A 25,222-nucleotide genomic window follows, 5' to 3' on the forward strand; every position below is an offset into this window, starting at 1 on the left:
AACGTGGGTAGAAAATGAGATTATGTAGAAATGCGGTGAGTTGTTTAAATATGAGTTTTAAAAAGATGGTGAAGTTGGATATTAAGTACATAAATTTCAAAAGTAAAACGTAATCAAACATGATGCTGTTTTGTGAGGTATTTGTAGTGTTCTGCTACTAACACACAGTGCAGTGCCCCAGCCAAAATCATTTGCTGAAAAATCCATACAGCAGTCACAAAACTTCAAATGGATGTTTCGAACCCTCTTTTTGACAGAGAGGAGATAGAAATACATATCTTTTTTGTTTCTATCACTCATCTCAGTTTTAAGTGTTTGGCAATGGAGTCAGTGTTCAGGACTCTCAGACTTCATATTCTGTAGCTGTTCTGGAAGATTTTTTTTCCTAACATTCACGTTTCTTGAATTTAAAAGAGAAAACCTTTTTACTTCAGTTTTTCCCTGTGTTCATGATGCTTATTGCAGATACTTTAGTAAGGTATTAGTGATAAATCAGTAGTCCAGTTATTTATTTTTTTATCTCAGAGGAAAATGAAATGTTTTACTTAACAAACAAAAAAACTGCAGAATGCTGTTGGAGCTGTAGTCCTGCGGATTTGTTTCAGAAGTACTTAGCTACATAATGTAGTATCAAATAGGGGTTGTCCATGTAATATTAGAGGCCCTTCTTGCAAATATAAAATAAAAAAAAATAGGAGAATGGGGAAAAGAGTGTATTTTACTTAAGATCTCACAGAGTCAGGTCTTAAAATAAGTCTGTTGACCTTTGAGATTTGTTTTTGTTTCCTGGAAAAAGAGGTCTTTTGGTTCTTCTTATACTGCCAGAAAAAAAAAAATAAAAATCTGCTTCATAAATTTCTCATGAAGCCTTGTTTAATGCAGTCATTATTTCTGATGGTCGTTGTCTGTGCTTTGATTCTTCTGCATAGGCCTAAGGAAAAAAATGATATATCTTAGGTTTTTAAGTCTTGTTATGTATGATTTAAAGGTTTTATGAACTTGTCCTCTGACCTTAACAATAGTAGGGAGCTATCAAGCCTAAAGGGCACTATGGAAAAGTAGTTGTAAAAATGATAACGCTTGCCTTGTCCAAATAATGCTGTTGTAACATAAATAAACCATCGGTTCTAGTGAAATAATTTTTGTCTTCAATCTCCAGGGAAGGAGGCTCCAAGTTAGGTACCCTAATTGTTTGCACATCTTGCATTCATATTTTTGCCATCTGAAAATTTAAAATGTTATTAAATTAATCATTTTCCACATGAGGGGCTCATTTTCAGTATTAATACTATTTTTTTCTATGAAAAATCAAATAATATTTCTTTTGCATTAGATTTTTGTGATAGAGGAGACTTTTTAGTATTCTTTCCTTTCCAAAATGTGGGCTTAGGAAAGAGAAAGTTTGTTAAGAATAAGTACATTTTGGATGTGGTCTGAATAAAGCCTGTCATTCAATGCTGCCCCGGTGAAGACCCTTCTCTTCTCCTGTAAGGAGTGTCGTGCGTGCTCACAGACCCCGCTGAGCTGCTGTGCATCCCTCCAGCCGTGCTTCCATAGCAAGCCAGCAGCAGCAGGTTTGTGCACGCAGCCTGGTCGCAGTGCGGCAGGGTCCGATCCTGCCGGTTGTACGAATTGATTCGTCCCTGGGAGCCTGGCAGCGATCCTGCTCTTGCACGCCACCAGGAGCAGGCAGGCCTGGGAGAAATGACATGCTGCTGTTCAGATGGCACGTTTTGGTACTAGCTGGTAGTCCTGGTGAGTTGTTAGAGCACAATTGGCTGAAGCTTCAATTCAGGAAAGCATTTTAGAAGTCTGACCTTTGAAGCGATGCAAATGATCCTACTGCACTCAATGGGATTGCTCCTACACGTCAATGTAAACTCGTAGCCAAGTTATCAGATGTCTTGCACAGCTCACTCTGTACTCTTGACACTTCCCGGCAGTGCTTTTTCTAAAGTTACTGGTTTATCATCCCAGTTTTCAGATTCCAGGTGGGAAATAAGAGGTCTGGGGAGGTACAAGACATGCTTTAGTGGCATTCCTGCTGCTTTCTATGAAGATGCATGTTTGGAAATACTTCGTGGCTGCTGCGTGGGGATGCTGCTGGGGGGCTATACCCATTAAAAGTATCAGTCCTCCTAAGCTGAAAGGGAAATGGCAAGAATTAGTAACGCCTACCAAGTGTTTTCTGGGCTGAATTGCCAGTTTGAAAACTTTGCACCCCTTTCATCAGAGATTTGTCCAGCAGCTACGTAAATGGATTTATTTGTGTGAGTGTGTGCACGTGCATTGTGCAGCCTAATTGAAAGCAAGGGGAATTTCAGAAGCAGAAAGGAGTTTTCTTATCATCAGCTGACTGCTAGTGTAAAAGGAACACCTCATCTCCTTTAGATCCATAAAGATTTCTTTCTTCGTGAACAGTCTAGCTAAGAATTTGGGTGAAATTTTGAAATAAAACAACTTCCAAGTAATGAAATGTATCTTTACGATAATATATAATATATAAAGGAAAGGAAGCAGTTTTGAGAAAAGAAATGGAAAAGAAAAGCAGCAAATCTAAAGCAAGTAAGCACGTCCGTTCGAAAGCACTTTTCGGTGGGGAGAAGTTTTGCTGGGCTTACAGAGCAGCGATGCGTGTGCTTGTCCATTTACCTGGAGCACAGCAGTGGCGCTTTAAAGATGGAGTGAGCTGCACATGTGTGCTACCATGTGGATTTACCTGCTAGTATGTGGATTAAGGAACACGTTTTGGACGTAGGCCAGAAGAACTAACTACACCTTTTCACAGGCTTTTTCTTAGTTGCTTTATTTAATTTGCCATTTCAAAGATATCCAATGTAATGAATGCAGGATGGGAGTCAGTGCATTTCATGGAACTGTGCTGCTGTGGCATGGGTTGAAATACTAGCTTAGAACTAAAAAAAATATACCATTAAAGACCAAAGTCTTCTGATGTGATTTTGCAGAGATAAAGTCTATGGGGCAGATATTTTTAATGAGCCTTATAAATGTAGGTATTATTGTGAAATCTCATGATAGTTCCTACCTTCAGAATAGGTGGCACCTTAAGAAAATCTGAATTATGAAACCATGAAATAAATGCATAGGAATGTAGGATTATTGGAGTTGGCTGTCATGATATGTTTGTAAAGGGAGTAAAAATAATTATCGAGATGCCCAAGTAACTTTGTGGTAAACCAAAATATGTTAACAAGGCTGTGCGCTTGTTTAAACTTCCTTCTAATGAAGTGTTAGCAAACTTTTCAGTTAGATGTAATGACTATTTATTTGAATCTGTTAATTAGTTGAAATGGATAAAACTAAAGCTGTACAGATGTCCTCTTTTTCAGTAATTGGAATTAAATGTGTAAGACTTTAGTGGCTTGAGTTTTAAGGAAAAATTATTTTCTTTTGACCTTTGTTTCTGTATTCTTAATTAATTCATCAACTGGGCCACCCACGTGTAGGCTGCAATAATGACCTTTCTCAAAAGTCGCCAGTTTTGTGACTGAATGTAAATCTGTTAAACATCTAACGTTTGGTTGACAGAGAAATATGTGGCCATTTAAAAATACAAAACTTGATTCTTAATGCTTTTGATAGAGCAGTGTGATTGATGGTATATCATTGCGGTGCTTTCACAGATCATCCAAAACACGTGAAAATATTGGAGGAAATATTTTGAAAATAACTTAGAAAAATAAGATAACATGTTGATCTTTTTATGTTTTAAAATGCGATTGGTCCTTTTTTTCTGTTCCCTATTAACTTTTTATTGCATTAAAGAGGAATTTTCAGGAAAAAAAACTGTAGACTGCTGCAGTTTCAAAAGTTCGTTTTCGTTTGGTAAGAGTTGATAACAATTGGACCAAATACTGCTTATCAGGAGCAAGAATTGTGGGGAAAATTCATTCTAGAGCAAAAGAAGTTAAAAGAATAAACTGTATTCAATAATAAAAGTTTAACTGCGTACATAATTCCCCTGGTCATTAACACCAGGGCTTTTATTTATAAGAACAGCTTTCACAAAAGCTAATTTGCCGTTCTAATGCTCATATATTTGGCATCAATTTTCTTCACTTTTTATATCTACATGTATTACAGAAGAATTCTTTTTATATATAAATATAAAAAGAGCAACAGGATTCCCTCGGAGCATAATACTGTCTGCCTTACTTTTATTAAAGGAGATCTGTTTTTTGTCAAGAAGACATTTTTGTCTCAGATAAATGGTTCAGGCTGAGCACAAGGCTGTTTTGAGTTTATGCTGGATTCTATTAAAAGGAGTGCAGTAGTTAATGCCACAGATTTATCACTTTTAGCCCTTTTCCACTGATGTTTGACCTTAGCTATAAGTTGGGGGAGGTTGTGTCGGGGGGGGTCAGTTCGGAGGGGTTGTTTTTTTGTGCGTTCGTCGTAGGAGCCGAGGCGGACACTGCACCATCTTTAGCTATTTAAACCAATGGAGAGCTTAAGTGTATGTGCAAAGATCTCTATTACATAATATTCATATTTATAAGTATTGCCAAACTTACTTGTTTTTATGATGATTGGATCATTCTTGCTGAATTATATTAAGAGTAGGACCTGCTTGATTAAATTTGTGTCCATTTTTATTTGTGTTACTTTCATGTTTTATTTAAAAACAATGTCTCCGCTGGGATAAGTGGTGTAATTTGCCTCTAAAGATTAAAATAATTGAAGTCCTAATTACTAGTGGCTTCTGTTCAGCAGCACGGAAAATGCAACGAATGAAGAAAAATATTGCATAGGAGAAAGAAGCTTCAGCTTAAGCTATCTATTGCCCGCAGTGCACACACTGTTTTCTGATAGTAGATGTAATGATCCCCTAGGTGTTTTGTCTGTTTCTCTTTTAGAGTGAGATAAAGCGTACTGTCCTCATCCTCTATCAGCTGCAGTGCTCTGCTGAACTCTAACGTAGCTGGCATGAGGGAGCTGGAGCTCTGCCTCGAGCGTCCAGCGAAGGACCGGGTAGGCTGGGCTTTTTTTGGAAGCCTGTTGCAGCTCCTTGACGAGGTAGCGGTTGGGCATCAGAAAAGGCAGAGCGGGGACAGACGAGGCCTTCTTGGTAGAAGAGCTCTTGGTGTTCGTTTCTTGTCAGTTGTGTTTATGGTTTCTTGTTTTCTAAAATGGGCTTTCCCTGTGTAAGGATAGGGAACTCTGCGAGGAAGATACTTGAGCATCCTTCTGAACCTTGGTGGTGATGCAATTATATGAGTAACACAAAGATTGATGAACCTGTTTCAACGAGGTACTTTGTAAGGTCTTTCGCTGCTAATAGCGGAGTGGTTAGAGGCCACTACCTTGGAGAACGAAAGGGTTGGGATGTAAAAAAATTGCAGCCTCAGGATTCCTGTGGGCTTTGTCTGCTCTGCGTGTTGGGAAACCGAATGAGCCGCTTCCTTCGAGCTCCTTGACAGCACTTGCATGCGTTATTGGGCAATTTGTACCATTGTTTTTATTTCCAAGAAAAATTTCCAACTCTATTCTTTTCAGTGGTAAAAAGCCATAAACTGGTCAAGAGGAACCAGTTGCACAATGTCAGGACTGATTTAATGTGCCATTTGTTAGCCTGCAGATGTCGTTCCTCTCCAGCACCTTCACAGACAGTGTCTTCCACTTAGCATCTGTAAGAAGGGTTCTCTAAAAGTTGAGAAGCTGCGTGGAGGAGGCCTTGAACGCTTCATCCTTCCTTATTACACAGCTCCAGTCTTCATCTCTGCCTGCATGAAACCTGCACTATTTAGTATATCTAAATCCACAGAAATTGTATTGTATTGATGCAGTTACAGCCATCTAAAGATCTTTAATGTAGAAAATAATGTGTAAAGCATCTTGTACTATAAAAGCATTGTTTTGTTTTCCTTAAGTTGCATGTAGTGGTAAAAATCAGGCTATGATTTTAGAGCTCTGCAAGCTCCAAACTGGCACTTGAACAAGGTGTTTGTTTTGTGGCAGGTTTAGGAGGGACCCTGCAAAAGACACTCTTCGGTTGAGGGTGCGCTTAAGTCAACTGCTGTAATTCCTCTGAGCTTTTTCCTTTCTTTGTAGTGTTGAAATTGCAAACGGCCATTTATGTTTTCCCTAATTCTCCAGTGCAAAAGTGTAGGGGAAGGGCATGGCAAATCTTGCAGTACGGTCTGAAGATTAAATACAGGTTGGTGATTTAATACAATTAATTTTCTTCTTTCAAGAAGGACTGGGAATTTTTTCATATGGTGTTTAAAAAGGTGAAGAACATTTCTTCATCCTATCTTGCACAAGCAAGCGTGCTTCACGGGCAACTATTTCCATTCTGTGGCCGCAGTGGGCAGGGAGCGGCAGACACTGGGTGTCAGGAAGGGAGCGTGGCACCAGCACAAACGGAGCATCAGATTCTCCCCAGTGCAAGGTTTTCCAAACTTTTGAGCAAGCAAGGTGTTGGTGGTGGTGGTGGTGGTGGGTTTTGTTTGTTTTGTTTTGCGTTCTGACTTGGCTAATGCAGGGGACAGCTCCGCGTGAGGCAGCCTTGGTGGCAGGCTGGGCTTCCAGGAGCCGCAAGGTCGCAGGCGCTTTGGTTTCTTGAAAGGATGTTGGGCCAGCAAGTTCTTCTTTTTATTTCTAGCACAATCAAAGGAATTGTATAACAGCCAAAACAAGTTTGCTATATCTGCAAATCAGCTTTTATATTGAAAAGTGGAGATTTTGGAAAAACTCCTTTCAGATTAAGCACAAAGGATGTTATTTCAGGATGGTGATTTTAATCAGCGATTGAAAAAACATTTTAAAGCACGGAAACAGCATAGCCTACAAATAATAGATTGAGGCTTTATTGTATTCTCAAGTTAGTAAGACTGAGGTGTTTCACAATTTTTAATGTGAAATTTTCGCTTTGTTGAGTAGGAATTTTATGGTGCAGGGATGATAAGAGTGGTCCATTTGTCATTAGCTTAGAAACAACAAAAAACCACATGCCTAAATTAATCCAGATTACAGTCTGAAGAAGAATATGCATGTGAGATGCTGTATAAATGGTTATAGCAGTGATTTAGATGCTGTTGATACCTACACATTTTTAGATTAAATATTTTTGTTTAACAGACTGGATTTAAAAAACCTTCTGTTTCTTTTGTAAAGCTGGTTTATGATGTTACTTTATCATTATCATGTATTTTTAATTAGAGTGAAATGTTTAGGATAAGACTAAGTTACCTAAAAGTGGAAGCTGTGAAAAGATGATGTATAGGAGTTATTTAGTGCAGTTTATATAGGCTGAGAAAAGAACACTGTTTCTTTGAAAAGCTCTTAGGAAGATCTCCAGACCCTTTGGTTAGTGGTTCTGGAATAAGCACGGAATGCTGACAACGGAAAGCAAAACCATAATTGTGCTTATGTGACAGTGCCAAGTAATTGGAACATTTAAAATAAGTCAGGCGCAGGCCTCTGCATCCATATTACGTGACTTCTTTAAACATTTAAAGATGATTTCTCTTTTTGAAGCATAAAAATATCTTCAAATTATTCTGATATCTGTTAGGAATAGGAAGTATTAAAAACCTTTTGGATTATTTTGGAAGCAGCAGACAAATTATTCTGAACTTGAAATGGGAAATTTTGCACTTATCTTCTTCTTCTTCTTAAAAAGGTGGTTTTGCTTACCACAGATACCATTTTCTTAAGTGCTTTTCTGACAGATCTTTCACACTGTTTTACTTAATGTAGTCTATAACATGATGTCACCAAGGAATAAATACTTTTTCAGCTCTTGCATATGGTTTGTCCACGCATCTTTTGGTTCTCTTTTGTGACTTTAAGAATATCTTTTCCATTACGTAGCACTAGATACTGTTAATACTTGTAGTTTCATAAATATGTAGTTCCAGCTGAACCTGTGATAACTGAACACCAGATAATAAGAACTGTAAGCCTTTTAACATGGCAGCTGCATAACTAGCCAAAGTTATTCAATTTCAAAGCCTCCCTGATTTATCAGTTGTATGTAATATTCTGGTTTGTAAAATAACTGTGCTGTATTATGTGGACCCATAGCCTGATAACTTGTTTTTGTGTACTTTATTCCTTAGGTATTGGATAAAATAAGAAAATTTATTCTCTGTTCACTCCTCTCACAATGTAGGCTTCTGCCATGCCTGCTGCTTTCTCGTTTCTAAAGGGGAAGGGTAGGGCGTAGCAGGCTGACCAGCAGTTACCGCCTGCCTCTGACCATCCCTGCTGCCCTTTTCTAGTCCAGCTGTGTCCCTTTTGGAAGTTCTCTTGCAGGGCTTCGTAGTCAGCTGTACTTTTGACTGGCCCCATTAGTTTCATTAACTTCAAATATCTTTCTGCTAAAAAAAACCATCCTTTGTCCCTCTCTACAGATCTGCACACAGATCTCAGCCCAGAAACTTCCTTTTTCTGTTAATTTCCTTGTGTTATGAAAACTCTGTCCTACCTTTTAATTGCTTTTTAGTTCATAAGAAGATATTTTAAAACAGCATGATTTCTTCAAGGGGCTTTGATCTCAGACCTTTGTCATTTAATGTCCATTGAGGAAATTTCAAGATGGAGAAAATTCCTGTTAGCTGCCTGTTTTGTAACAGCTGCGTTCATACACACTGAGCACTTCTTGTGGCATTTGGAAATCCAGCTCCCTCAGGTCCATCGCCACTTACTAGCAGGATGCGAGGTGTAGTATTCCTGTACATGTAAGGGGTGGAAAGCAAAATCCGTACTACTTTGGCTGTTCATGGTCCTTTTTTCTACATGTCTGACTCCTTGCGAAAAAAAAAAAAAGCTAACTAGCTATTGGTTAAATACTCCTTTAAAAAACAAACAAACAAACAAAAAACCTCTTTGCTACCTATTGCTTTTCTGTTTATTACTTGAGGTATTGAATTGCCTAGAGAAAATCATTGCTTGTTGGGGGTACAGGAATTGTGTGCGCTCTCCAGTGTGCTTACACCAGCCCTCTGCACCGCTGAATGTTTCTCCCTCATTATCTGAAAAATGTACTGAAGATTATGCTCAGTTCACCTGCAGTTACATTTTTAATTCATTCTGCTGTGTCTATCCTATAAAACAAATCCTGTATCAATAGTTGGATACTTTCACTTAAGTGTATTTCCTAACCTTCCTCTGTCTCCATTAATATTCTGCAGGTACTTGTCAGTGAGGACTCGGATAGTGATGGTATTGTGGCCCACTTCCCTGCACATGAAAAGCCTATTTGCTGCATGGCTTTTAACCCTAGTGGTAAGTTACTTTACTCTTTAATGGGATAGTGGTTTAAAAATATATATATAGGCATGTGTTCCAGTGCTTTGAAGGAATTGCAAATACCGTTGCATATGCAAACATACACTTACTGCTATTGTATCTTCTTACCTGTTCTGTTAAGTGTTGAATGTCATACACTGGTTAATCTGAATCTTCTAGGAATTTCAGACTTCAGCAGCTGTTACGCTAAGGTCTGTGTGAGTCTACCTATTTGCGTGTAGCAGAAGTACTAAGGAGATCTATTCTGTTGCATATCCTGCTAGCCAGCTATCCAGATGTTCTGATATACAGGTATCCAGAGGATCAGCACATTTATTAAATGGTACCCCTCCATAAATGAGTCCATACTATGAGTCGTTTCACTGGCACTGGTTTTTAAAGTAACTTAAAGTAACATTATGTGTTTTGTTGATGAAGAGCTTGCAATTGTACCCTCTTTCTTCTGAGTGAAATCAAATATAAGCTGAAAATACCTTCAAGAAACTCATCAAAATATATATATATATTCCTCTCAGTGAAGAATAACTGGGCAACAGAGATTTCATATGTTAATAAAACTTTTTCATTTGACAATTAACATGTTCATTATCTCATCTTAATACAGCAAAAACCGTTTTGTTTGATTGCAGTAATAGTCAGTGAACTGACCAGGGAATCAACAGCTTCCTCTTGCCTAAATTAATGATTTCTGAAATGTAGCAAATGCCATGGAGATCTTGGAGATGAAGTCACATTTCAAAGAATTAAAGTTATGTGTCTGTCATTTATGTTTTCACTTTCAGTGACCAGTTGGTCTTATTCTGACATCCCATCTGTTATGTCAGAACTCTTCAGTAGTTGTGTGCAGTTCACAGCATTTTCACTGTGAGTTTTTGACATAAAAAACTGTATTCTCATCTGGTTGGATTTTCTTCTGTTACTTAAGAGATTCTTTTGTGGAACTCTGTGCATTTAAGTGAGAATCACCTACGTCAGTTCCAGAATAGCATTATTTTTGTGTTGTATTCTGGTAGAAAGGTCATACCTAGAGTTGAGTAATGCTAATTAAGCAAAATAAATATAGCTGATTAAATTAGAATGCTTTATAGATATTAATTAAATGCGTTCTTAAGACAATTTTATGATTGTGTAAACGTAAGGGAAACAGAATGTTTATGCAAAAGCAAAATGACTTTTTTTTAAATTGAAGGATATATTTGCATATTATGGATTACTTTTATCATAATCCAGTTCTTCTGGTTTACTCAGGTGCTAAAACCAAGATCCTTTGTTTATGATGCTACCTGATGATGCATAAGATACTTCAGGAGAAAATGCTTTTTCCAATCCATGTTATTTTTGACAGCTTGCAAATAATGTATGTTAAGAGATACTTGCTGAAGGGATGACTCACAGCAAGGTATTGAACCATACCACATGTTCTGATATTCAATATCAAAACAGTTGAAAAGTATTACCTCAGCTGCTTACAGTATGAAAGCAGCACTTAACAATGTATCCTGGATTCTTTCCTTAGCATCGAGGCAGAATTTTGTTTGAAGCCAGCATTGGAAGTAACATCAGCTTAATCCATTATGCAGTGGTGTATTGCCAATCAGCTGATTTCATTACAGAGCAGAACAAAACAAGACGTGGCTTTTGATACGGTCGTCTTCTGTTGGCTGGCTCTACTGAAAAACCACTTTTACTCGTAATTTGAAGTGCTGTCTGCGATGCTGCAATAGAACATGGCAATAGTAAACTTTTGCCAGAAAGGCGAACAGTGATCTGTTTCAGTCAACTCCTTCATTCTCTCTGTCTGATCTAATAGCTTAATTTCATCGTGACTCATCTCAAAGGCCCACAAGTTCTTCAGGTCTGTGAAAGCTTAGAGTTTTTTTTTTTTTTGGTTTGTTTTGGTTTTACTCAAACTGAAACAAACCCACCACTGATGCTGGAAACCGCTTCAGTTCAATGGGCATAGAGGATGGATAGGTGTGATTTTTTGTGTAGTAACGCAGTAGAACTGAATACCACAGCCACTTCGAACAGTATTTGGAAAGTATCCGTTACTAGTAAGGTACATTTTGGAGGTTTCTGATGTATGTTTTCGTACTGAACCAGGTGCTTGCCAGGGATACGTTAATCAATTGTGATAAAATAACAGGAGAGAATTTATGGATGTTGTTCTGAGAGCAGTTCCTGAAAAGGGGTAGGTAATATGTGGCTTCACTGTAGGAAGGAAATCCAACAGAAGATAAAGGAGAGTCACTGATGTCAGTAAATGGCAAAGTCATATGTTCCCCTGATTTTTCTTTTAGAAACCAACAAGAATTCCTTTACTGCACTTACAGTGTCCAAGTTGTGTTTTTAGGGGCCTTTTGCAAACCATGGCGGGACTCTTGCTGGTATGGGTTTTTTCTTTTCTCTCTCTCTCTCTCTCTCTCTCTTTTTTGGGGGGGTTGGGGGGGTGGGGATTAGGGGTAGTTTTTATTCTCCAGCAAGGTAAATAATTTGTGTGGACGTCTGAGTTGAGTTGACTGGCAACCAGAGCATGCTGTAAATGTAGTCATTTACATTAGCTGCATTACGAGGCAAAATCATGAAAGAACAAGCAGGGGTGTCTCTGCACAGCGTTTGTAGACATTTTTATAGTGACATTTTTGGCGTTGCATCCATCTTTTGTTTATATTCAAAGCAAATTATGATTTTTTTCTTCTTTTTTATTTTTGAGGCATTCAAAGAAAGTAAACTTGGCATATCGTTAGCATTTTATTTTTTTGTATTATATCTATGACTGCTGTGAAAATCCGGTTGAATAATAAAGTAATAAACTTCTGAAATATCATTTCTGAGTATACTTAGGGGACACTGTACATATATATATATTTTTAATGCTGCCTAACAAGTCCCTTTATACCTCTTCCAGACACTTATGTTAATAAAAGCCGCCTTCTGAGTCAGACTGAAACTTTTACAGTCTCCCTAAAATCAACTAAGACATATAGCAAATCACGTTTAGCATTTAAAAAAAATATAAAGGTGAAAAACTGCAGTTTCTGGTAGTTCGTATTTTCTCTCTTTTTTTCCTATATACATAAAATCTTAGTTAAAAAAAAAAAAAGTTGTGATGATTTACTGTGGGAGTGAGTTGCTTTGTTTTTGGGGGGCAGGATGGAGGGAAAGATTTGTACCTCTCCAGATTTGTGGCCAGGCATCTCATCGACAAAATCCCTTAGTCCTATGGAATCTCTAAAAACGGTGTCCGTGCATACATTGTTATTGCCTGTCTGCTTAACGCTTTTCGCTTTAATAGGTAAGGGATGTAATATTTCAATAAAAGGGAGAAAGGACTGGTGCTCCTTTACCAGTTGTTGCTGACTGAATCTTTGGTAAACAGAGACGAAATGCTGACTTGACACTTACTCTAGTGGTAAAAATCAAACCTGTGATGTGCGCCCCCTGAATCGAGTCTGTTGCCAGTTGTGTTGTCAGCTTTGGTGACAGTTTCTCCTGGCCAGTGGCACGTTCCCTGTGTAGCATTCTCGTGCTGGTTTTGGAAACGTGCTTCATAAATCTGATCCCGGGTTTCAACTTCAGGTGGCTTGGCACTGTTAACATGTTTTCTTTTTATCTTTTTTAATCATTAGAATATGTGTATTTCAGGAATCTCTTTCTTCCGTAGGAAGCTGACATCATTTTTCTGCGTGTTTTATTACATGTCACAATTACAATTTATTTACATAGTGCCACATACGCCAGTGGTTGCTTTTATGACTTAACATGGGTATAAGGTCCATCTTCTGAAGCACTTGAGTTCTGATTTTTAGACATCCATCCAATTTGGAATAAATTAAATAAACGTCATTAGAGTAATAGTTTAGCATTGCCAAGTGCCATGAAGAGATGCTGCATATTAACGAGAAAAAGGCCTCCGATTTTGCAGCAGCTGTTAGCTTAATAAGTAATACATGCACGTGGTATTTATTTTTTACCACACGTCTTCCAACGAAGCGAGGCCCATGCCACGGTTTGCGCAAGACAGCGGCACGTGAGGGGAGGGAGCCAGGGGGCCGTGGGGCAGGTGAGGGGCGGCACGGGGCTCCCGCCGCCGCAACATCCCGCAGAAGCCCCGCAGCTCAGCGCACAGCATCTTCTGCAGGGCGCTGGGGCTGGCAGCCCCTCGGCAGCCTCCTGAAGGGCAGTCGCCGAACGCCTTTTGATTACAGCGCTGGTTCCCAGCGGCCTGCCAGAAAGCCTCATCTCCTGAGCATACCGAACCCGCTGCAAGGGAAATGAGCTGCGCTTTGAGAATATTTAGCTCGTGTTTGTCTGTGAAAAGCAGCTGCTGCAGACAGGGTTAAGAGCACCGTGTCCACTCTTTCATTTTTCAACAAAGGAAGAAGGCTTCTAACTTTTAGGGAGACTTTTATTAAACCCTTTCAAGATGAGAATAAGTAATACAAGGAAGTGAAGTAGTATTAATAGACTGGGGACTCTATTAATGTACCTCTGGCATGTATGTTGATGTACTGGAAACGAGAGGCTTATACTTACAAAGAGACTCTAAGAATGGTTACTTTAATTCACTTATTAAATGAAAATCACATTAAGCTGCAGTGTGGATGCTTTTACTTAGTGCTAGCAGTGCCTTGATTTATTTTAGCTTGAATATTTAATTTTGGATGAATTCAAGGCCAGTTCACTATGGACAGTGTCCACACAAATATGTAGTACAGTTTGCTAGTTAGCATTTAGTTCATTTGGATGATTTTGTCAGATTTTTTTTTTTTTTTAAAAAAAGAAAATCTGGGTATCTTCAGTTCAGGTCCAGGAATAAGGCCCGTCGCTTACGGGATTACAGCTAATAGACCTTGGCCACACAAAAACAATCTAGGATGTTGTCAGCTAAACAGAGTTACAAATAATGTCATCTGCATGATTTCCATTTTGGATGAACGTATTACGTGCACTCTTAGCGTGGTGTAACATAGGACATAGGACAACATAGTCTTTATTCTGTCCACCATTTCTTGGAATGATGATTTGGCATTTTGCATGCTAGAAATGTAAGACTTTAAAAATACCAGTTATGTACAACCCATAACAACTGCACAACCAGTAATAATTTTCTTTTATATAATATAAAACAGCAATATTGACACTAAACTTTGTATTTATTGTGCTTGAATATTATATTTAAAATGTACTCAGGACAAAAATTCTTACAAAATTTCTTTGGTTATGAAGATGTTTTTCTGTCAAAGTAACAAGATTTTGTCATTAGGAGGCTTTAAACTTTTTAATGTATATATAATATGTATAATATGTATTAAAAAAAGGTACATTTTTCTAAATGTTATAGTTGTTATAGTATGACAGAAGAATCCTGTCTGCTACATAATGTAAATTGAGAAGAGTTTATTATGTAGACTCTGGATGAAGGTGTCATGGTCTAAATTTTGGAAGTTTACAAAAGAAAGGAGTACGCTATAGGGGGTTATTTAATTTGAGATGTTTACAGAGAAGCCTCCAAGCTTTTAAAGTGTTGATGGTAGTCTGCCAGGAATTGTAAGTGTATGCAGGGTCTAAAATGGGAAGAGGAAATGGGGAGAGGGAAGAGAAAGGATTAAATGTTACCAATTAGAATCAGCTGCTCAATGATAAACTGGATTAGTCTAAACTAGAGAGTGTCTAGACTGGAGACTGAAGGAACCATACAAACATCCTCGTTTTTCATTATGTTGTATTATTAGATGTTGTAATTTATAAAGGAGGAAAAAACCTCACCAATTCTGATGTCAGCCATAGTCCATTAGAAGTAATTCACTTTCTTCCATCTTCCATCGTAGACATTGAGATGATTGCTAGTCACTGTTGTTAAAGGCAATAAATACACCAGGCCGCACAGACCTCTGGCATGAGCTGTTATGGAAATTTCTGTATACTGCTTCATTTCAACATTTTGGTTTTTTTGCTATTCCTTTTAATACTGGTCCAAAGCATTCATTGTGTTACTTTCATGTAAGGTCTTAGGACTCAAATGAAGTTGTGGATGCAAGTATCCCAAACTGAAAGTTGGAGACAAAATTTGTGATCTGGGAGGGGTTAGGCCTGCTGCCTATTATTTTTTTGTAAGCCATCTCAAATCCAAAACTCTATATATTATTTGCATTTTGGATTTCCATGTTCAAAAGAAGTGTTTTTGTTTTTTTTGTTTTTTTCAATGGAAATATGGTACCACCCCCAAAAGAAAAAAAGCATTTAGTTTTGGAGGTCTATGATTTTTTTTTTTTTTAATCTTATGTATCAAACCTGAAAACTGAGAAGAGGATGATGGTTACATATTTGAAAAACATACCAAAACGTGCACTTTTTTTTGCAAATACGTAGTATTTTCCTCTCTGATGAGGAATGTATTCCAAAATGAATTGGATTTTTTTTTCATACTGTTCTAATTTTTAATCATGTGATTCTTCATTTTTGTTTATAATTTTAAAAGTATGTGGTCTTTTTTTTTTATCTTTTCTAAATAGATTTCTTTCAAGTATGATCAAGTTCTTCATTCTCTATTTAATATGTATTTCTAGTCCCGTGCATTCTAGCAAGTTACTTTCATTGATTTTTGTAAATGTATAATAAAATAACGTACTTTTTTTTTAAAGGTATCTGAGTAAGTTGTGGGAAGTCTGAAGAATGGCAAAAGCTTTGTGTTTCACTCCCCTGTACCTCGTTCTTCCGTGGGATTTTGTAATGCATCATTTCTAAAGCATTAATCATCCAGTCATTGGATGTACTTAAATGGGCTCTGGATGACACACAGGCAAACATGTATTATACGTACACAAAAAAATTCTCTTCGTCTTGTATGTGCGGAAGATTATGGAAAAATTATACAAATGCTATCCATTGCTCAAACATGTTCTAATGAGAAACCACCAGCAAATAGTTAGTCATTGTTTGCAGACCACATCTCGAAGGAAAAGTTAAAAATACAGTGAAATTTACATGACGGAATAACACTGCAAAATGAACTCAAAAGAAAATACTGCTCGGTTGACTAGCTGGCATGCAATCTGTGGTGTATGGCTTCTATTCATAGAAGTGAAATTAAAGGATGCAGTTAAACACAGTTGTGAAACGTCCAGTCCAACAGCTGCATTTAGTTTGTTTTTCAATTTCTCGTTGCCTTTCTTGTTTATTAGCTGTGACTCTGAGGTCAGAATTAAAACAAATATTTTAATGGCAGCATTTATGATGTTGGCAGGGAGCACTATGGCTTAGTGCTGTGATTTGGACAAGACTCGATATGGGTGGTGTGAGGTAGTCCCTTCAGACTTGAAACAGAGTCACAATTGGTGAGACTTTTCAAAGTATAATGTCTGTAAATCACAAAGCTGATAAGCATCGTGGAATCTGCTTTTGAGTTCTTTCAGCAAACTGGACGTACTTAAAGGATCTTAGTTTTAGAATGCCAAAAGGGAGGATCCTTTTATAGATTTTTACCATGTTAAAAACTAACAAAATTCGCCTGCTCGTTTTGACAGATCTAAGGTATAAAGGCCTTTATGAACTGTGATAATTAAAACCAACTTGTGTGTAAATTATACACGTCTATTCATCCTATAGAAATTGTTATACATGCTTTTAAAAGTAATTTTAGAGACTACAGGGCTGTAGTTTTATTTTAGTAAATCATCTTTACTCCACCACATTTAAAAGAAAATTATAGACATCTTATTCGTGCTAAAGCTGAATATTAGTTGCTAAATACGTTGTTGTCCACACTTGTGCAAGTTTTGTAAAGTCATAGATAATGCAGTAAAAGCAGAATCTGTAAGGAAGGAAATAAGATCAGTGTTTCAGAAATCACTTCCAGACAGATTTTTACATTATATTTACCGTTCTATTAGGCACTTTTCATGATAAACTCTGTTTCCCTTCCACCCTCTAGGAAAACAGAAAATTTTATAGACAGACCAAGATGAATTAAGTTTTATAAACAGTGAAGCTAAAAGTCTCTTTTTTTTCTGTCTTAACTTTTTATTTAAATGAGGAATGTATAGTTTTGAATGTATAGTTATACATTACTAGGGTTTTGAAGAGGGTAAGTGGTAAATAATTTGCATTTTAGAATTTCCATAGATTAAGGGTTTTAATACAGATTACACAGTGATCCAAGTTACATATTTTTTTTCACCTTCTTCTTAATATTAAGAAGTTAAATTATGCTGGGCTGTTAAACATGCCAGGAACCAGTTGGTTCAGTCTTTGAGTCTAAACCATCTAGCTATTGCAAATGTTATCAACATGCCTGGAAACAGCAAAGTCCCCTATTTTCTAATCGCCTGTGCCTTCTTTTTTTGCCTACCTGATGTGGCTCATGGGACAGAATTTTTAAGATTATCCGAAAAAGGAACTTAGTTCTCTATATCTATCTTCAGTGTTGTCAGTAATACATAGGTTCTATTTATTTGTTATGGTTTAGAATAATAAAATTAGGATTTTGTAGGATATGTAGAAATTTTAAGCACAAAGGTGAATGTTCTTTTTTAGGTTAACTTGAGTTATTGATGGGACTAGATTTAACACAAGTGTGCATTTTACCTCGAAGCTGCCTTTTCCTAGAGATACCAAAAAGGGAATTGGAAGTTGAATTGTGTCTTAAAGTGTAATTAATAAATCACTAATTTCACTTTCCATGTTTGAGATCTTGTGTTTAATAAAAACAGAGAAGATACTGATAAAATTAAATTTTTCAGTGGAAATCTTATGCTGGTAAAGCTTCTGTCTGGTTTTTAACTGCTTAAGAATGTGCTTCCCAGTTATGGAGACTTCTGTCACTGATACCTGAATGAAGCATGTTCTCCAACGCTAAAATTTTTAGCTAACAAATGTGTGTCCAGACTTAACTGTTTTTTTTTTTTTCATGTCTAGAAAATATTTTATAATCAATTCTAGGTATTCCAATTAAAAACAAAATTAACTGAACATCAAAATTATTGATCATTGCACAGGTTAGTGATGGTTTTTGGCAAGCTTTTTGTATGATATATGAATGATAGCTGTGGTTTATAGGTTACATTTTGGATGGTTGGTGACAGTTTTAATGAACACTTTAAAGTCATATTCATTTTATTGTCTCTAACATAATTTCATTCTGTGCAATTCACTAGTTAATGGATAGTCTGTTCATTTATCTCATGCATGGGTCAATAAGTTTTGTTCTCTCCTCCCTGTAGAGGGGAGGAAGGGCCAGATTCCCTCTTGCTTGCAAAGGAAGGTATGTTTTATATCATCTGCTCTCCCTGACGCAGTGTGGGATCGTGGTTTCAGCAGCAGCCCCACGAGTGGAGGGGAGGGTGCTGCAGGAAGGCACTCAGCGTATACTGAGCTGTCTTCCTTCCTAGGCAACACTAGTGATTTTCTAGTGTTTTTTTATTATTATTTTATTTTTACTTTTTTACACTAATGACTTCATAAGACTGAAGGGAAGTTACAGCCTACTTGTCTTTTACACTGGTGTACGCTGTGGCACATGCAGAGGGAGAGTTCCATTTGAAAATTTAGGAATAAATGTCATTTGTAGATTGTTGCAGTTAATTTGTATGCTCTGGCGGCGTGAGCTCTGTCAGGATTGTGGTGGAGTCAGTGGCGGTAAGGCAAGAAGAGAATGTGCTTTATAAAGCTGAGAAATCTCCACGCTTTCTGGCTGTTGGATTCATGCAGCAGTTCTGTAAGTGGGTGTCAGGGTGAATAACCTCGGTGTCTGAAGTAAAATCCCCCGCCTCCAGTTGAACTCTGGTAGCATTTTTCCAGGCAGTACGCTGTGTTTCTGCCAGGTTGCTGAGAAACTCGCCTCTCAGCCCTTATAGAAATTTGAGACAGTTAATTTTTGTTCTTAAAGCTGGCACCATTCCTTACGAGCATGTAGAGGGATGCCAGCTATCCACTGTGGCAACTGATCACGTGGCTGCGTTTCCTTTGATTTTCTGTATTCTTCTGTGCCATTGAATTGGGATAGTCTTACATAAGGAGAGAACAATTTCTGGCTTATCCTGAGAGGCAGACCCAGGCTATCCTTTGCTGAAGATAATAGGAATCAGACCTTCGCAGTACTACCATACTTACCAGTTGTTTTTAACCTTCACACAGGAGAGCACTTTGCGAGCTTCATACTGATTTTTGTAGTGCTCCTGGGTCATGAGGTATTAAGGACGCAGATGTGTGAATAAGTGAATTGCAAAAAAAAAAAACCACGGTCATTTCTATTATTTATAAAGGCTAGAGCAAGCAGCCCTAAATTTTAGATATGTCCACTGAGAGTCTCGATATTCAAATACCAAGTTTGATTTTGAGGGATGGCAGCACATCTACGCACACTCACTCACGAAGGATTTTGGAAGTTGGGCTGAGCTACTGAGACAGGCAAAATGGGAAATTGTACTTAGGTCTTAATTCCTCCTTTCCACCTGTGCTAATTGGCAGTGGTGGCAGCCCTCTGCTCCCCACAGCGGGTGTCTGCGGCCTGCTCCGCCGGGGTCTTGTGCGAGCGGCTCCCGGCCCTGCGGGGCCTGCCAGCCCCTGCGCACCTTTGCCATTCTCTTGTGCGTTTGGCACAGCCTTTGACATGAATTCCTTCAAAAAGTCGTAGTTGCATAGTAACTGTAACAGTACGAGCCAGTAACTTATTACAGGACTGCAGGAGATCTCGGTTTCAGGGTTTTGCTTTTGCTGTTGATCAAGGGCCGAGTACAGGGTTAGGGCTGAGGAGCAGCAGAGCTTCAGTGCTTTGCTCTTATTCCTCGCTCCTCATTTCTGGGAGCGTACCTATAAATGTGTCTATTACTTGGATTTGTTTTGGGAGTCAGGTTAAGAGCAGAAGCTTGCACACCTGTTAGAAGTTTAAATCTCAATCAGTCATGACTGTTGCTGTAAGAATTGTGCCTCATTTCTCAGTTATGCTGGGGAGGGAAGGCTTCATTGCCAAGAAATGTATCTTCATAAAATCATAAAATCCAGTAGGTGGCTGTGGATAGCCAGGAAAGATGAGAATCATCCAGTATTGTTTGTTGGTGTTGTTTTTTAGAGATTGTGTTTCAATTACCGATTTTGTTAAGGCAAGTAACTAGACTTACAGCTTCTGGAAAGGACATTTTGTTAGCTTAGTGGTGGTCTTCTCTTGGGACAGCACGTTTCAATAAAAGCTTCTCTGTCCACATCTTAAATATATCCGTAGAAGCGTTTGCCAGCAACAGGATTCTGTCATGTTCTTATCATTTTTTGGGGAGGGGGATAACAGATGCAATATTTTTCAGTACAAGCGCTTAAAAACAAACTGGAAATACTATAAGTAAAATATTAATGTAGCAATACCTAAGTATACCTTCAATTTGGCAGTAGCACAACTTTCAAATTGGTGGGATGGGGGAGGTACATTCTGATACATACTAAGTAATATATCATCATATATAATATCATACAGAAGTGTAAATTCATATAACTACCTTGCAAGTTCAGAACAGGATGAATGTTTTGATGAAGAAAACTTCTGCGTAAGACAGGAAAGATATAGGAAGTAACACTTGATTTTTATTGAGTTAAGAGCAAGATTATTCATGGTAAGAAAGATTCCAAAGAAACACGTTTAGAGAGGAAGAAAGGAGTTCTCTGTGTACAAGAAGTGGGAGACTTTTCAAGCTGTGGTAGTTGATTGAATGAATAGTGGCATAATTCCAGCAATGCAAGGGGAAGGGGCTAGAAAAGAAGTTTGCAAACAGTAAAGGAACCAAACAACAGCACTCAAAGCTATTGCTACGATTTCAATCTAGTTTATTAGAACAGGACAGGTTGAGAAGAAGATGGGTATGTTGAAAATGAACTATAAGAACTTCAAGCGTGTATTGTTAGGGATTGAAAGCTAATTTTAGTTAAGTTTAAAGACTGAGAAGCTGTCATTCACTCAAGGTCACACAGTTACTGAGTGGCAGCAAGTATGATACTGTGTAGGATCCCTGATTCTGACTCCATTGCTGAAACCAGTAAATGGCATATCAAACTCAGTTTGTACTTTGATGTTTTTGTTGATTACTGTAATTTTGATGTCAGAGAGAAACTTTTAAAATAAGATAATAAAAGGTTAGAAAGAAGTGCCATTTTTCTATGTTTTTTTCTCTAAATGTGGTAAATAAATGATCTGCTTTCTAAAAGTGTTACTCCTGCCAGCTTAGCATCTGAGAGCTGTGAGGTGCAACACATCTAAATTTTAAATAATTACGCTTCCTTGGCTACAAAAGAGTTTTCCCGTCCATTAATAATGAGAAAATTAATGTTGGACCAGCAGTAAAACAGATTAAGCTGTATACCCCTTTTGATGCCTGACTGCACCTTTAACGGACCTGAAATTCCTCTGATTATTTAAATGTTCTATATTGAAACGTGATGGAGGCTTTGAGTTAATAGTTAAAGAGGTTTAAATTGGAATGTCTCTGCAGAAGTCTTTCCCATTGATTGGAGCAAGTGGGCAGAAAAATACCTTATTTGATTGTCGGGAAGCATTGATAGGGCCTCACACATTAACAGATTTTGTTGTTTTTCCTACCTAACCTGTACAATCAGACTTCTAGTGAGCATTTAGATTACTTAAGGTTTGGAGATGTCTTTTATAACGGCAAGTGCTGTGTAAGCTAACTTACTGAAATGCTGTTATGCCTGCAGCCAGCACCTCATCTGTGCTTGGACTTTTATAATAACTACAAGTTTCTTAAGTTTCTTAAACTTTTCAAGTTTGCAAGACTAGTCTTACTTTGGAATATCATCGTCCTGGATACGTCACCTGGAGTAAAATAAGCTGTAATTATTTAATGACAGAATAATAACTTGTATTTTCTCTATTTATTTGGACTTGAATTGTTGCCTTCCATGACAAATGTATTAAAAATACCAGAATGACATCATATTCGATGACTTGCAATTACAAAGATTATGTCTGTATATGCCTGGGCAGAAGGTGAGAAATAATTCATGATCTATAGCTTGCTAGCATTGCTTTATGGTTTGTTTGTGAAGGGAAAGTGTTAACAGTCAAAATTTTTAGCAGCAAGAATGTAGAAAAGAAAACTATCAGAGACAAGAAAAACTAGTCTGTTTTAACACAAACTATGGTTTGAACAAATTGTCTCATTGTAGTGATTAGTCAGGTTGACTTCAGTGAGAATGGCCTCTTTGTGAAATTATTTCAGCTCCGTATTCCTCTTTATTTTTAAAATTCTATTTGTGTACAGCCCTCCCTCCTTTTTTCCTCTTTTTCTTAAATGCCTCCCTGCAGAAAACCAATTTCTATTTTATAGAAATACTCCCTTAAATCTAGAGCATTTCATAGCTGAAGGTGGAAGACTTTAGGATGTATTATAAATAGAAGGGGAATTCTTGCTCATTTTAAGTTCTCTATTAAATGATTACTATTCGAAATAGCTATGATTTAGGTAAGTATTGTTGAAAAACAGTCTTAAATAAAATCACTTTTTGTTTCCTGTGATTTTTACCCTGGAAACACACTGAAAAGGATCTTGAAATGAGAAGAAACATGAAATATGAAACCTTCCTAGAAGGTTTGAATAGAGCCCATTTCCTCTTTTGGAGATCTGATATTTGAGGAGGAGGCAGAAGATAGAGAATGTTTCTCTGCCATCATCAAACTGATATCTGCATGCAAATAAGATATTTTAGTGCTGGACCAGTGTGATTAAGTCGTTGCGCTTTATCACCTCTCTTTTACTGCAAATAGAAGTTAAATAAATTTATTTCCATCTATATACCATTTTTTTCATTACTGCCAGAAATTCTGCCTTTGATATGAGACCTTGAGGGTGATCTCGGTCTCCTGTCTTTTTCTGCATATCCTGTTTCTGTCATTTTTCTGACAGTTTCAGTACTTTTTGTAGTCTCCTATTCCTCACGTTCAGGAACACAGGAGCATTAGTATCTTAGCTTCTTTAAGATTAAAAATATGCAGTTGCCCTAATCTAACATAATTTACAATATATGTAATTTCTCTGTGATTTTTACTGTACTGGAGAAAGTCACACCATTTTTTGAAAGTTGGTTCTGTAGTCACCTTTATGCAATCACCTTTTTATAGAAATCTTAAATTTTGTTAAAATCAGTCAAATTCACAGGTAAACAAGTTGAATTTCAGTATAATACTGAATATATTGAAGGTAGATGTGGACTCCTGTAAAGGTTCATATGTTTGGCTATCGCTAATGGTGAATATACTCTGTTTTGATACTTGATCAGTTTGTAATTAATCCTAAAATATATTAAAATTATTACTGGAGCAGTCATTTAGCACAGCAGGCATTGTTAATGAGTTGTTAATGTCTTTTAGGATTAAAGATGCACAACTATATGAAAAGGGTAGAATTGTTTGTCATCTTCGATTTAGTGGCAAAAGTTCTGTAGACTTCAAGGAGGTCAGTATTTTACCCTGTCTCTGTAACATTTACTTTGCTGTTATTCTGATGAAAAGAGAAAAACACAACAATATATTTCAGCAGTAAAAATGTTTACTGCAATCTCTGCAACTACAACAAAACCCAAAACACTAATGTAGCAGTGGTGGCTATGGGTTTGGATCCCTTTTGGAGGAATTACAAGCAGGGTTAAAAGAAAAGGGAGTCTGTTCCCTTTGATCTTTTGCCCTCATTTACTCAGCTGCCCTCAGTGTGCGTTCTTTAGTTTAGGGAGGGAGAAATCCATCCTGATAAAGATTTAGTATTTATTGGGCCATCAGCTGTAGTCAGTTAGTGTTTGAAGCTGTTGAACAGTTTTTTAGTATATAAAGCATACCATTGAGCCATCTGTTGGACATGGTAAATGTCTGACAGTTTCCATACATCAACCCTAAGCTCCAAATATTCAGATTAAATATATAATTGTCCTAAGAGTGTTACAGTGTATAGGAATCTCCAGAGTTCAGTCACTCGTAATTATTTAGTAACTAAATAACTTTTTATTTTTCTTCTGTTTCTTTTGACTTGTTGATTCTTTCTTAATATTTATTTTTGAATATTTTAGATATCATTATGTACTCTATTTTTGTAAGGGAATTTTGATTTTAAAGTCAGGTTTATTTTGGTCAGTCTTTTTTTGTGACCAAATTTTGTAATGATGGCACGTGTTACACTTGGAAGTATACATGGGCTTAGTAGGACTAATATTTGGATATATTTTGATTAGTATCAGCCTCAGAGAGGAGTTAAGTGAGTATAAATAAAGCTACTGTTCGTAGGTCAGGTCATACATTTCATAGAACCATGGGCTATGTAAGCTTCGTCACATCTTTGTGATTTGTACAAGGCTGCTTTTGCGGAGGAGCTGCAGTGAATAGAAATCTATCCATTTAGCACGAAGAGAGAAGAAATACTGCAAATGCGTATGGACCGAATCAGGAGCGACTGTAAGTCAGCATGGTTCCACTGAGCGCTCTGATCCTCTCATCTGAAAACCTACAGAGCATAATATTAACGTTTCATTGCTTTATTCTCATACTAAAAAAAGTAAGTCTGAGAAGTTGTTTATATTTTTTGACACTGTATAAATAGAATATTTTTGCAATGTCTATACAGATCTCCATGTGCATGGAATTGTAAGAATTGCATTCTTAATTTAAGTGTATCCATAAATACATGTTTTCTTCATGCAGTTGTATGCCTGCTTTCCTAAAATTTGTACTCTTAGTGTTTTTTAGAACAAATCCAGCACAGCTTGAACGTGTTGAGTTTGTCGGTATGTAATTACAGAATGACATTGTTTTGGAAGGAGGAAAAAACCTTCGTTATTCTGAAAGATGGCATTATTTAAAGTGAATTTACTCGTGAAACCTAAACCCAAGGTGAAATTGTGTGTATCTCATTTGTATGCATATAATAAACAACTATGCAGTTAGATAGGTGTTATAAATAGG

The 25,222-nt window shown here is 37.2% G+C and overlaps 1 protein-coding gene across 17 annotated transcripts in view; it reads left to right on the forward strand.

The window, feature by feature from the left end:
• BCAS3 (BCAS3 microtubule associated cell migration factor) overlaps positions 1-25,222 on the forward strand; it is a 357,470-nt gene that overhangs the window by 72,891 nt on the left and 259,357 nt on the right. For all 17 annotated transcript variants that reach the window (XR_014574348.1, XM_083806832.1, XM_083806831.1 and 14 more), the window contains exon 13: positions 9,159-9,252. Coding sequence is in view for 16 of the 17 variants with exons in the window: in XM_083806832.1 (XP_083662958.1) it covers positions 9,159-9,252 (94 nt within the window). In the remaining variant the exon portion in view is untranslated. The remainder of the gene's footprint in view (positions 1-9,158; positions 9,253-25,222) is intronic.

Source organism: Anser anser, assembly GCF_964211835.1.
Source record: "Anser anser genome assembly, chromosome: 20".
In the NCBI taxonomy this organism is placed as follows: Eukaryota; Metazoa; Chordata; class Aves; order Anseriformes; family Anatidae; genus Anser; species Anser anser.